This window comes from Canis lupus, chromosome 17 (assembly GCF_048164855.1).
Source record: "Canis lupus baileyi chromosome 17, mCanLup2.hap1, whole genome shotgun sequence".
Classification (NCBI taxonomy): domain Eukaryota; kingdom Metazoa; phylum Chordata; class Mammalia; order Carnivora; family Canidae; genus Canis; species Canis lupus.
This window is the reverse complement of record NC_132854.1, coordinates 34,436,364-34,451,582: the sequence shown is the minus strand read 5'-3', so window position 1 is coordinate 34,451,582 and position 15,219 is coordinate 34,436,364. Positions and strand designations below refer to the sequence as shown.

Below are 15,219 nucleotides of genomic sequence, written 5' to 3'. Positions count from 1 at the left end.
AAGAAATGTGTTTTTTGTTTTCTTTTCTTCCTTTTTTTTTTTTTAAGATTTGTTTATGTATCCTAGAGAGAGCTAATGGGGGAGGAGGAGTGACAGAGGGAGAAAATCCCAAGCAAGCTCCCCACTGAGTGTGGAGCCTGATTCCAGGCTCAGTCCAATGACCCATGAGATCACGACCTGAGCAGAAACCAAAAGTCGGACGCCCAACCAACTGAGCCACCTGGGCACCCTAAGAAGTTAGTTTTTTAAGAAAGTTTGCAAGCCCCACTTAATACATCAGGGCTGAATTTGGATCTTTAGAACTTTATAAAAGCATTTATGATTTTGAAAATTAGTAAACAGGGCTTTATTTTTCCATAAAGTGGTCTAATTTTTTTGTCAGAACCTCTCTCTCTATGCTACTCTCCTAAGGCCCAGACTCTCCACTCGTGTAACTCGAGCCTGTCCTCTTTCTCCTCCTCAAGGACACAGCTCTAGCAAATCTCCCCTTTGTCTCCTGTATCGCTGGTTTTCCTTTTCTACCAGATAATTCCCAATTACTGTTACTAACAAACATATCGTTTCTCCCATCTTTAAAAAGCCTCTTTTATTGCTCATTCCCTTTCTAGCACTACTCCCTTTCTTTATTTTCCTTCGTAGCCAAATTCCTGCAGAGTTTTATATATTCATTCTTTACTCTCATTTTTAAAAGCTATTATCAAGCTTTTGCCTCCCTGTACTGCTCCAGCAAAGCTATTCCTATCAAGAGCCCCAGAGATCTTCACGTTGCTGAAAATCTAGTGGCCGTATTCTCAGTTCCTGTCTTACTTGACCTGTCAGCCGTATTTAATATGGTTGATCACTGCTTACTCCTGGAAATACACCTTTTACTGACTTTCAGAATACTATACTTTGACTTTTTCCCTTTCTTACTGGCTGCACCTACTTGCTCCTTTTATTGGTCATCTTCATCTCCTTGTCATCTTTTACAGCTGCCTTCATAGCATTTCATTTGGTTATCTAGTAAACATCTTAAATTTAAGGTGTACAGAAGTCCACTTCTGTTCCTTCAGCCCTACTCTACCCTCAGTCCGACCCAGATCAGTTACAGATAACTGTTCAGCTTGCTCAGATAAAAAACCTTGAAGTCATAAACCTCTTCTCTTTTTTTTCACATTCTGTATTCTGTTCAACAGGTGTTTTCAGTGGTGTCTTCAAAATTTTTGATTCTCTTACATCCCACACATACTACCTTGGTCCAGGCTGCCATTATCTCTCGACTGAATTACTGCAAGATTCTCTTAAGTGGCCCCCCAGCTTCCTTCCTTGCCTTCTCAGGTCTATTCTCAGCTACTCCTCTAATCAACTGAAAAGGCTCCCATACAACCAGTACAAGTTTAAATGACTATAATGTCCTGTGACACTACATGATCTGCACCCAGTTGTCCCATCCTCATTTTACTACTCTGTAGTAAAAATAAAATAGTACCTAGCACACGGCAGGCACTCTATATTTTTGTTACTACTGTTAATTGTCAGTGGAACATACTCAGTTTATCTCAAACTTAATTTGAAACCTTAAAGGTCGATTGATAATATTGAAGTATTTCCATCTTTATGTTAAAAGGAATTGAAAAAAAAAAAAAAAGATGTGGAAGGTATGGTAACTGATAAAGAGATTAGGTTCACACAGAAATCTTACCAGTAGACATCCATGAAAGGACCTGTTGGTAGTCCCTCGTTTATTCACACTGCCTCCTGTTCCCTTAACTGATACACATGCTCCTCAGGTCCTTTATATTTACAGTTTCCACTGCTTATCCCTCTACTCTTGGATCCTTGTTTCCTGACTTTCTCCATGTCTTCAGATGTCACCTCCTTTCTGATGTCTTTCCTAACCACCCTACTTAAAACTGAAATTCCCCATCCTGCCATGCCTGCTACCCATTAGCCCCTTCTTTGCTTTATTCTTCTCCAGAGCACTTAGCACCTACTAGCATACTTTGGTTTCTTTCACACTAGAATGTAATCTCCATGTCAGTAGAGATTTCATCTGTTTTTCAGTGCTGGATTCCTAGGTACCAGTACCTGGTACATAACAACTGCTCAATAAATATTTGTTGAATGAAGGAATTAGTTGGAACTACTTTTGAGAAATCAAGTAACTATTGATTTAGATGAAAACCTATACAAAGATTTATAATGAAGTGAATTTAATAGTCACTCAGTTAACCAACTATCAGATTCACCCAAGTTGCATTTTAATATATTATGGTGTATTTTATCAGCTGCTTTTTAAACCTCAACATGTGGGCAGCCCGGGTGGCTCAGCGGTTTAGCGCCGCCTTTAGCCCAGGGCCTGATCCTGGAGATCCTGGGATCAAGTCCCACGTCAGGCTCCCTGCATGGAGCCTGCTTCTCCCTCTGCCTGTGTGTCTCTGCCTCTCTCTCTCTCTCTCTCTCTCTCTCTCTTTCTGTTTGTGTGTGTCTCGTGAATAAATAAATAAAATCTTAAACCTCAACATGTGAATAGATTTTAAATAAGTTTTTGCATTTTGATGCTTAAATTTTTCATGACTTTTTTTAAACTGTGGTTTGGTTTGATACTTACCTACTCTGGGATAAAGTCTCCACATCTATAAAATGAAAAAACAAATCTCCTTGAGCACCAACTAAAATAAAAGGATTGGAAAATATAGTATGTTCAGTCAACAACAGTAATCTTCAAAAGTTTCTCCTCTGAAAATGCATAGCTTCTCCCAGGAAATCATATTACATAAAATTTCCACTTTGCCTTTTTTGTTATGTCTTATTCATTCACTTTTCAACAACTATGTTAATTAAAGGAACAGTTATTGGTCATTTGATTATAAACAGCAGATAGTCCACTTTAATCCTTGATGTTTATGTCATCTTAAAAACAAAGGCATCAGGTATGGAAATGAGTTGTCCAGGAGAATAATCTGGAGGTAGAAGTAATTAATTCAAACACTTACCCTATAAATAAGCTTGTCATATAAACCGCCTGTTTTAGTCCCTTTTTGTTCCAACTGGAAAAAATGTATTCACTTTTATTAGCCAAAAATATGTTTACATGGAGGCAGAAGGAGAACAGGTTGCTTAGCTGTGCCTGCTGTGCTCTTCTGATAACCATAGTTTTTCACTATTTATTCATGGTATTTCAAGTTTTGAGTTATTAGTGATGTTTATTCAGGTTAAGCATGCCCTTGGCATTCCCAAACTCTGATTTGTTCCTATTAGAATTTCAAAGGTTCCTAAGCTTTTTCTCATTCTTCCAACAATTTCTTGCCACTTTTCAGGTATAAATTTAAATTTGGTATATTGGTACTATGAAATTTATCTTCTAGGCAGAGGAAGATACATTCCATGTACAGAAATCTATTGTTATATTCTGTACTGAGGTTTCAGGCTTTGGTTGTGAGCTATTTCTGGATAAACTTGACATACTTGAGGTTATCTCTGCACAGATACATTAGTTTGCCTATTAAATATATCTATTTTATTGTAGTATTAAGATACTTTTAGAGAAATAAAACTCTAGGTTTCTTGTTTGAATGTTATAATTTAAATGACAATATCTCCCAGTTATTTGTCCCCGTAAGTCCTGGTTTGTGCCTATTTCATTAGCATGATTATTATTATTTTTAGCATGATTATTAATAGTATCCTCTTTCACTCATAAAAAGGGCTCAAGTTGAAAAATACATTATTTGGACACAAGTTATATACTAGGACACTCTACTTTTGCACTTACTTAGGATTGATCAGATTTCTTTTCCCTTTTCTGCATCTTTCCACCTCCCACAGACAAATACAAGATGGATGGGAGAGATAAGTATGTATATATGAAGGATGGAGTTTGTAGGAAACAATGTGAAAGAATGATGAAAGGCAGTTTTGAAATCAAAATGTTAGCTTTTTAAAGAATTTTATTTATTTATTTATTTATTTATTTATTTATTTATTTATTTATTTATTTATAACAGAGAGCGAGCATGAGCAGGGGGAGGAACAGAGGGAGACAGACAAGCCAACTCAGTGTACACCAACATGGGGCTCACTCTCTTGACCCTGAGATCATGACCTGAGCCAAAATCAAGAGTCCGTCACTTAATTGACTGAGCCACCCTGGGACCCCTCAAATGTTAGCTTTTTAAAAGCATTTTTAAGGGTGAAATATCTTAATCTTAGATTTAAATGCTGTCCAGTTGGCCAACTCTGAACATCATTCTCTATTATTATAATTTTTCCATGTTATTATAAATATATTTGATTATATATTCAACTTGGACTTTTAAAACATTAGCTTGTACATGCTGCAGATAGTCTCTATCAATTTTTCAAGTTTATTCTTTTGAAAAACATTAGAATTCTTGCTCTTCCATAATTTTATGTTGTTACATTTTCTAATGCATTTAACATTTAAAAATGGATTTTAAAAAGTTTGGGTTTCGTCTGTGGCCAGAATAATCCATCTGGTGTTTTATCAAACCACTCTAGTCTGAAGGAGCATGGACTGTAAAAACAATTGTATGCATGATGTAGTCACAATTCTTTCAAGGCTTATTTTTGATTTAACATTTGTTCTATGAGATGACCATATAAATCTTATAATGACAGAATGTCTCAAGGAGAAAACTGAAACAAAGGGAATCTTAAGAAAAGCAGCATAGTTTGATGAGGAGCAGGGACTCTAGAACCAGATGGTTTAGGCTCCGTAGCTAGTAAGTACTTGTGGCCTTAGATAAATACTTAACTTCTCTGTGTTTGACTCTTCTTCTTTGTAAAATGGAGATAACATTCAATTATGGATAGCCCCTACTTTGTGGGGTTGTTGTGAACATTAAATGGACTGTTATATACACAATGCCTAAAATAGTTCCTAACATACAGCAGGCACTCTATATGTTTGTTACTACTGTTAATTTTCAGTAGAATATATTCAGTTTATCTCATACTTAATTTGAAACCTTAAAGGCCAATTGATAATATTAAAGGAAGTATTTCCATCTTTATGTTAAAAGGAATTGAAAAAAAAAAAAAAAAAGATGTGGAAGGTAAGGTAACTGATAAAGAGATTAGGTTCACACAGAAATTTTACCAGTAGACATCCATGAAAGGACCTGTTGGTAGAAGCCTCAACCTCTAGCACTTCCTTCGATTCTTTTTTTTTCTTTTTTTGAATTGCCTTTACTTATTTGCCCTTTGAGGTCCAGCTTATATATCTTCCCTTCATTCACTCAGCTTTTTTCCTCCGATTAAAAAATAATCAACTCTTCTCCTTTGTGACCTTGGAATTTTGCTTATGCCTTAATATAAATGTAAATTCTAGTTAGCTGGATGATACAGATTGTAGCATGGTGAATGCATTAGAACCTTCTAATCATATCTCCACTCACAAGCCCTACTGTTAGCTTATTCTGGGTTTCATTTCATTCTCTATGACTTACTTTTATTTCTAATGCCCATTATTCCAAGAAAGGAAATACAGTTAGGGACTGAAGTTTCTCTACCTACAAAGTAAGCATTGATTGATAATACTATAATTGCAGTCTACTTGGAATTTTGCTATTGAAATAACTTACAGAATAATGAAGCTAACTTTGAAAAACAAAAACCAGTTTGTGGTGATTTACTGACTGAAATGTATAGACCATCTAGGAATGAAAAATATATAAGTGTTTAATAGGCTTAAATAATTTAATTCTGTATATAAAGGTACATTTTCATGTTTCATTTAGTTTGATGATAGAATATTTTTGAAGCCCCTTGCAATCAGGATGATGTCAGAAAATAATGACATGACATTTTGTGATACCTATTTTAAAATGAACTTCCGCTTAGATAATAGTATACAAAAGCTGTTTTCTTTTTAATAAGTTATGTGTACTATAGTTCTTTTAAACTTCTATTTATTGTTTCATAAACAAATTGATGAATCTCCATTGGTATGTTTATAAATTTTAGCTTTATTATTAGCATCACAGTGTAAAAGATGACATTTCATACTGACACAGCAAGTAAGCATTTCTATCCAATAGTTACTACATAGATTTATTTAAATGATGTGGGTTTTCATGACTTTCTACTGACATTCTCCATGAATAATAAACACAAAACTCTAATACCCAATCCATTCTTTATGGGAGATACAGTGATATGATGTTAAAAAAAAAACCACTTGCTTTGCAGTTAGACAGTTGAGCTCAAATTATGGCTTTAACACAGGCTGTGACTTTGAACTAGGTACTTAAGTTCTTCAACTCAGTTTACTCCACTATAAAACAGGGATTTGTAGGAATTAAGTAAGCAAAATCACTTATGTTACACTTTACATTCATTTACAACTATGTTAGAGAAGAGGATTTTTTAAAAAATTTAAGTGGCTCTCAAAAAAAAAGAAAAACAAAACAAAAAGGGATGCCTGGAAGACTCAGTAGTTGGGCGTCTGCCTTCAGTTCAGGGCATGATCCTGGAGTCCCAAGATCGAGTCCCACATCAGGCTCCCTGCATGGAGCCTGCTTCTCTCTTTGCCTATGTCTCTGCCCCTCTCTCTGTGTGTCTGTCATGAATAAATAAAATTAAGTGGCTCTGAAAGAAGCTTCCTGTTGGTATTTTTCTTTTTTAAAGATTTTATCTATTTATTCATGAGAGATACACAGAGGCAGAGACATAGGCAGAGGGAGAAGCAAGCTTTTGACTGGGAGCCCTATACGGGACTCGATCCCAGGACCCCAGGATTTTGACCCGAGCCAAAGGCTGACGCTCAACCACTGAGCCACCCAAGCACCCCTGTTGGTATTTTTCTTGATCCAGACTTCCATCTTGATTAAAAAACACGAGATTTGGTCTTTAAAGGCTCATGACTTGCTGTGTCACCCTTGTTACTTTTTGCCTTTTGGACATTACCCTTAACTGTCACTAAATGTATCTTTTTCTCAGTTTCAGTCCCTGGTACCATCAGTAGTGTAAGTGGATGACTTATCTAATACTCTGGTTTCATACTTTCTTTAGTCTTCTATGAATATTGACCTTTATCTCATCTCTCCTTCACTTAGCTACTTTACTGGTCACACCTTAGATCTTGGTATCAACTAAAACAATGTCACTGAAAGTACTCTTCAGCCTCCACAACATCATTCTTTAACAACAATCTCTAGTCTTCCATCCCACTTGTACACTACTTACATTTATATATTTGTCATCTTATCAGGACTTCATGTCCTTTGTCCAAACCTGTCAGCCTTCTGAGTTCTCTTCTCTTCCATCCCTCTCTCAGTGAGATCCCAAGGGCCATCATTTCATCTTGCTCATATCCCAAACTTTGTGCCCATTATGACACTTGGGATCTTTATATTACATTTTTCATTTAAAATGTTTTAGAGAACATTTATTACCTTCTCAAGACCTCTTTTCTTGTGGATACTAGTGTGAGTAATCCTACCTACCTCACTAGATTATGGTAAAGGTTAAACAAGTTACCTTCAACCTACCTTCAACCCATGTGGAGATAAGTTATAGAGAAGGATAATGTGACATTTAGAGATAGACCATGTTTGCACCTACATTACTGTGCTGCTACAGAAAATACCAAGCCAGGTAAATTTATATAATACACACCTTGGATCACCAACCTCCAGTGTGTTCTTAAGATTATCAGATAGTCCAACTCTAAGCAAGCACATACATGAAACTTTAGAAGATGCTTTGTATTTGGAACAATTGGATATATGTTTAAATTTTAGACATCTCCGAGAAGCAAGAGACAATGCTATGGCTGAAAAGGACCGAGCAGTGATGGCTGAAAAGGATGCTTTAGAAAAACATGATCAGCTCTTAGAGAGGTAAGCATTCTGAAAATCTGTAAATGTTAAATGTTAAAAACTCTTTCTTGATTTTTGTTCTTGTACCTTAGAAAAAAAATATTTTTAATAGAAGTATATTTATTTCAACTGAACTACAGTTTACATGAATTATTTTTGTAATATATATTACTGTATATACTCAAGATACAGCACAGTGCAGTCACCCTACAGTTTCCTTATGCCCCTTTTATCCATCTCAACCACTAACCCTCAAGAAGCAAACACTTTTTCATTTCTGTCACCATAGCATAGTTTTGCCCTTACTGGATTGAAAAACAGAACTGTACAGCATATACTTTTTTGTGTCTAGCTTCTTTCATTCAGCATTATATATATTCATCCATTTTGTTGTATACGTAGTTCATTCCTTACTGTTGCTGGGTATGAATATACCACTGTTTGTGCATTCATTCACCTGTCAGTGGACATTTAGGTTGTTTCCATTTTGAAGCTATCATGAATGAAGCTGCTGTGAACTTTTTTATAAAGTCTTTTTTGGGCATACGTTTTTTTTATTTGGACAATTTTCTTCAGAAGTGGAATTGCTAATCATAAAGTAGAAGGAGTTTTACTTTAAAAGAACCTACTGAACTTAAGTCCAAAGTGTTAATACCATTATATGCTCCACAGTTCATTTCTTAAAAATCTTTATGTTCTGGCTCATGTGTGTTGGAAGATGGAAAAGAGAGAAAATGATTTATCTTTTATTTCTCAATAGAAAACTATGTTTATTTTTAGTAGCCTAGTTAATAGGAAAATCACTGATGAGTATTAATGTAAATACCATTGCCTCATTGAACACCCTAGATTTTCAGTGACTTGACTACATACAGAATAAACAGAATGGTTACTTTTTTTCTTTTAACTTTTATTTTGAGAATAATTTCAGACAGAAAAGTTACTAAGCTAGTACATCAAGTTTCCATACACCTTTCACATACTGATAAACTTTGAAAAAAAGTCAGTGGAGCTTTTATTTGTTAAATGAAGATTTAAAGATTCATTTATAATTTAAGTAGTACATGACACTAAAAATTCAGGTAAGTTTTCATATAATTAACCTATTACAGAAATCTTTTAAAATGGCTCAAATCATTATACTTCTGAATTCATATCAACTTTATAAACTTGGTACATTAATATATTAGAGAAATCTCTTCTGTAATGTGAAAGTATATCTAAATCCAAACATTTTAATATAAAATAAAATTTATAAATGAGCTGTTTTAATTGGAATGCTGTTTATAACCTACTTTAAAATATTTATTATGTATAACTTTTCCATTCATAAAACTATGGTGTACACAAAAGATTTATTTGGCTTTTTGTTGATGTTTTTAAATGTGAGGTATTTAGGAATGGCTCTGGAATAATATTTATGGAGAAACCAATAAACTAAAAGAAAGCATAAGATTTTAGCTAATAAATCAGAACTTATATTTGGACAGAATTTCATAACTTACTAGCTTTGGTATGTTTTTGTGAATTCGGAGAAAAGAGAATAGTAAATCTGACCTTAAAATTGACTATTTCATATTTATACTCAACCCTCTTATGTCCTAAACTCTAGCACTCTAAAATCCTTCTTATCTTGTCCATACACTAGCAACTGGTATTTATCGTAAAGGCCATGGGATGCTTTAGTACTTAAAGATATTATTGGAATTAGTGAGAATGATTGATTTAATGTTTGTATGACATGCGGAACAGTGTCTTTCACGTAAATACTAATGTATAAATGTTTGTTACTACTATTATAAAATAATTTGTTCAATTCTATTTACTAACTGAATTTTTGCTATTTAAAAGTTGATCTTTTGAAATCATTTTCCCCTAGAATTTTGAATAGACTGGAACAGCTCATTTTTTTCATTGAGATTTAATTGATATGCAATATTACATTAATTTCAGGTGTGTAACATAGTGATTCAGTATTTATGTACATTACAAAATGATCGCTGCAATAAGTCTAGTTACCTTCTGTCACCATGTAAAGATTTTAAAATGTTATTGACTATTTTCCTTATGCTGTGCATTTCATCCCCATGTGTTATTTATTTTATAACTCATGACTGTACCTCTTAATCCCCCTCACCTCTTTCCTCTATCCCTCCACCTTCCCTCTGCTCTAGCAGCCATCAATGTATTTGAGTCTATTTCTGTTTTATTGTTTGTTTTCCTTCTTAGATTCCACACGTAATTGAAATCATAAGATATTTGCCTATTTCTGTCTGATTTATTTCACTTACCATAATACCTCTGGGTCTATCCATGTTGTAAATGGCAAGATTTCATTCTTTTTTTAGAATTAAAAAAGGGCAAGGAGGGGTGTGTGTATGTGTTTATCTACACACCTACATACATTTACACACACACAAATACATACATACCACATCTTCCTTATTCATTCATCTATCTATGGACACTTGGTTTGCTTCCAAATTTGGCTATTGTAAGTGATGCTGTGATGAACATAGGAGTGCCTGTATCTTTTCAAGTTAGTCTTTTTGCTTTCTATAGATAAATAACCAGAAGTGTAATTGCTGGGTCATATGGTAGTTCTATTTTTAGTTTTTTAAAGGAACCTCCATACTATTTTCCATAGTTGCTATATCAATTTACATTCCCACCAACAGTGAACAAGAGTTCCCTTTTCTCTACATCCTCACCAACATTTATTATTTCTTATCTTTTCAATAATAGCCATTCTTACAGCTGTTAGGTAATACCTCTTTGTGGTTTTGATTTGCATTTCCCTGATAATTAGTAATGTTGAACATTTTTTCATGTGCCTGTTGGCCATCTGTATGTCTTTAGAGAAATGTCTATTCAAGTCCTCTGCCTATTCTTTAATCAGATTGTTTCCTTAATATTGAGTTGTATGAGTTTTTTATAGAGAGAGATATTAACCTTTAATTATATATATCATTTGCAAATACCTGCTTCTGTTCAGTATGTTGCCTTTTGGTTTTGTTTATCATTTTCTTTACTGTGAAAAAACTTTTTAGCTTGATGTAGCCCCATTTGTTTATTTTTGCTGTTGCTCTTGTCTGAAGGGACAGATTCAAAATAATATTGCTAAGATCAGTGTCAAAGAACTTACTGCCTGTGTTTTCTTCTAGGGGTTACGGTTTCAGGTCTTACCTTTAGGACTTTAATCTCTTTTGAGTTTATTTTTGTGTATGGTGTAAGAAAGAAGTCCAGTTTCATTCTTTTTGCATGTGGCTTTCCAGTTTTTCCAAAACCATTTACGAAGAGATTCTTTTTTTCTATTATATATCCTTGACTTCTTTGTCATAGATTAATTGACCATATAAGCATGGATTTATTTCTAGGCTCTCTAGTCTGTTCTGTTGATCTATGTATCTGGTTTTGTGCCAGTCCAATACTGTTTGATTACCGTGAGCTTATAGTATAGTTTGAAATATTGTTGTGATTCCTCCATCTTTGTTCTTTCTCGGGATTGCTTTGAGTGGGTAGGTATTCAGGATCTTTTGTGGTTCCATACAAATTTTAGTATTTTTTGTTCTGAAAAAAGTCCTTGATATTTTGATAGGGATTGAATTGAATCTATAAATTGCTTTAGGTAATATAGGACATTTTACATATTAGTTCTTCCAGTTCATACACATTGTATATCTTTCCACATACTTGTTTCCAGTTTCTTTCATCAATGTGTTACAGTTTTCAGAGTACAGGTGTTTAACCCCTTGTTTAAATTTATTCCTAGATATTTTATTATTTTTGATGCAATTGTAAATAAGATTATTTTCTTAATTTCTCCTTCTGATAGTTTATTCCTAGTGTACAGAAATGCAACAAATTTATGCATATTGTTGCATCCTGCAAATTTACTGAATTCATTTATTAGTTCTAATAGTTTGGTCGAGTCTTTAGGGTTTTCTGTATATACTGTCATGTCATCTGCAAATAGTGACAGTTTTACTTCTTCCTTTCCAATTTGGATGCCTTTTCTTTTTCAGTCTAATTGCCATAACTAGGACTTCTAGTACTATGTTGGATAAAAGTCATGAGAATGAACATTCTTGTCTTGATCTTAGAGAAAATGCTTTTAGCTTTTCACCATTGAGTATATTAGCTATGGGTTTGTCATATATGGTCTTTATTATATTGAGGTACGTTACTACTATACTCTGTTAAGAGTTTTTATCATAAATAGATGTTGAATTTTGTCGAATGCTTTTTCTGCATCTATCAAGATGATCATATGATTTTTATTCTTCATTTTGTTGATATGGTTTATCACACTGATTACTTTGTGTATGTCAAACCATCTTTGTATCCCTGGAATAAATCCTTCTTGCTTGTGGTATATATGATCCTTTTAATGTGTTGCTGAATTTGATTTGCTTATATTTTGTTGAGGATTTTTACATATGTGTTCCTCGGGGATATTGACCTTTAATTTTCTTCTTTTGTGTTATCTTTGTCTGGTTTTGGTATCAGGGTAATGCTGTCGTCATAGAATGAGTTTGGGAGCATCCCTTCTTTTATTTCCTGGAATAATTTGAGAAGGATAGGTATTAACTCTTTTAAATGTTTGGTAGAATTTACCTAAGGTGCCATCTGGCTCTGGACTTTTGTTAGGAGATTGTGTGTGTGTGTGTGTGTGTGTGTGTGTGTGTTTAATTACTAATTCAATTTCATTACTAGTAAGTAGTCTATTCAGATTTCCTATTTCTTCATGATTTAATCATGGAAATTGTACATTTTTAGCAATTTATCCATTTCTTCTGGGTTGTCCAATTTGTTAGTATATAATTTATTGTTCATAGTAATCTCTAGTGATCCTTTGTATTTCTGTGGTATTGGTTGTAATTTCTCTTTCATTTTTTTATTTACTTGAGCCCTTTCTCTCTTTCTTGATGAGCCTACCAAAAGGTTTGTCCATTTTGTTTATCTTTTAAAAGAACTGGCTCTTAATTTCATTGATTTGGGGGAGGGGGTCTCTTGCATTTATTTTCACTCTGATTTTTATTATTTACTTCCTTCTTGAACTGTGGGCTTCATTTATTCTTATTTTTCTAGCATATTTAAATATAGAGTATTTAAGATTTTTGTTGTTTCTTGAGGTAAACCTATATTGATATGACTTCCCTCTTAGAACTGCTTTTGCTGTATCCTATAGGTTTTGGAACATTGCTTTTCCATTTTCATTTGTCTCAAGGTATTTTTTAACTTTTCTTTGATTTTTTTTGGTTGACCCTTTGGTTCTTTAATAGCATGTGTTTAGTTTCCACGTGTTTGTGTTTTTTTCTGGTTTTCTTCCTTAAATGATTTCTAGTTTTGTAAATCCATCTGGTCTAGTGTATTGTCTAAAGCTAGTATATCCTTGCTGATTTACTATATGGGTTATCTATTCATTGATAGATAGTATTAAAATCCTCCACTATTATGTGTTGTCAATTTCTCCCTTTCTGTCTGTTAATATTTATATTTAGGCACTTCCTGTATAGGGTACATGTTTATAAATATTATATCCCCTTGTTAGATTGACCCTTCTATTTTTGTGTGATTCTCTTCTTTGTCTTTTGTTACAATTTGCTTTAAAGTCCATTTTGTCTAATAGAAGTATTGCTATTCAGCTTTTGTTTCCATTTGTATGGAGTATTTTTTTCTGTCCATTCACTTTCAGTCTTATGTATCTTTAAATCTGAAGTGAGTCTCATATAGGCAGCATATAGGTGAGTCTTTTTTTTTTTAATTTATTTTTTATTGGTGTTCAATTTACTAACATACAGAATAACCCCCAGTGCCCGTCACCCATTCACTCCCACCCCCCGCCCTCCTCCCCTTCTACCACCCCTAGTTCGTTTCCCAGAGTTAGCAGTCTTTACGTTCTGTCTCCCTTTCTGATATTTCCCACACATTTCTTCCCCCTTCCCTTATATTCCCTTTCACTATTATTTATATTCCCCAAATGAATGAGAACATATAATGTTTGTCCTTCTCCGACTGGCTTACTTCACTCAGCATAATACCCTCCAGTTCCATCCACGTTGAAGCAAATGGTGGGTATTTGTCATTTCTAATAGCTGAGTAATATTCCATTGTATACATAAACCACATCTTCTTTATCCATTCATCTTTCGTTGGACACCGAGGCTCCTTCCACAGTTTGGCTATCGTGGCCATTGCTGCTATAAACATCGGGATGCAGGTGTCCCAGCGTTTCATTGCATTTGTATCTTTGGGGTAAATCTCCAACAGTGCAATTGCTGGGTCGTAGGGCAGGTATATTTTTAACTGTTTGAGGAACCTCCACACAGTTTTCCAGAGTGGCTGCACCAGTTCACATTCCCACCAACAGTGTATGAGGGTTCCCTTTTCTCCGCATCCTCTCCAACATTTGTTGTTTCCTGCCTTGTTAATTTTCCCCATTCTCACTGGTGTGAGGTGGTATCTCATTGTGGTTTTGATTTGTATTTCCCTGATGGCAAGTGATGCAGAGCATTTTCTCATGTGCATGTTGGCCATGTCTATGTCTTCCTCTGTGAGATTTCTCTTCATGTCTTTTGCCCATTTCATGATTGGATTGTTTGTTTCTTTGGTGTTGAGTTTGATAAGTTCTTTATAGATCTTGGAAACTAGCCCTTTATCTGATATGTCATTTGAAAATATCTTCTCCCATTCTGTAGGTTGTCTTTGAGTTTTGTTGACTGTATCCTTTGCTGTGCAAAAGCTTCTTATCTTGATGAAGTCCCAATAGTTCATTTTTGCTTTTGTTTCTTTTGCCTTCGTGGATGTATCTTGCAAGAAGTTACTATGGCCGAGTTCAAAAAGGGTGTTGCCTGTGTTCTTCTCTAGGATTTTGATGGAGTCTGGTCTCACATTTAGATCTTTCATCCATTTTGAGTTTATCTTTGTGTATGGTGAAAGAGAGTGGTCTAGTTTCATTCTTCTGCATGTGGATGTCCAATTTTCCCAGCACCATTTATTGAAGAGACTGTCTTTTTTCCAATGGATAGTCTTTCCTCCTTTATCGAATATTAGTTGCCCATAAAGTTCAGGGTCCACTTCTGGATTCTCTATTCTGTTCCACTGATCTATGTGTCTGTTTTTGTGCCAGTACCACACTGTCTTGATGACCACAGCTTTGTAGTACAACCTGAAATCTGGCATTGTGATGCCCCCAGATATGGTTTTCTTTTTTAAAATTCCCCTGGCTATTCGGGGTCTTTTCTGATTCCACACAAATCTTAAAATAATTTGTTCTAACTCTCTGAAGAAAGTCCATGGTATTTTGATAGGGATTGCATTAAACGTGTATATTGCCCTGGGTAACATTGACATTTTCACAATATTAATTCTGCCAATCCATGAGCATGGAATA

The 15,219-nt window shown here is 34.5% G+C and overlaps 1 protein-coding gene across 10 annotated transcripts in view; it reads left to right on the top strand.

Annotated features, from left to right (window-relative positions):
* The window catches only part of PIBF1 (progesterone immunomodulatory binding factor 1), a 197,489-nt gene that overhangs the window by 55,769 nt on the left and 126,501 nt on the right, over nucleotides 1-15,219 (top strand). For 9 of the 10 annotated variants that reach the window (XR_012009976.1, XR_012009977.1, XM_072782813.1 and 6 more), the window contains exon 10: nucleotides 7,746-7,844. The exons of the other annotated variant lie outside the window; for it this stretch is intronic. Coding sequence is in view for 7 of the 9 variants with exons in the window: in XM_072782813.1 (XP_072638914.1) it covers nucleotides 7,746-7,844 (99 nt within the window). In the remaining 2 variants the exon portion in view is untranslated. The remainder of the gene's footprint in view (nucleotides 1-7,745; nucleotides 7,845-15,219) is intronic. 10 annotated transcript variants of the gene reach the window in all.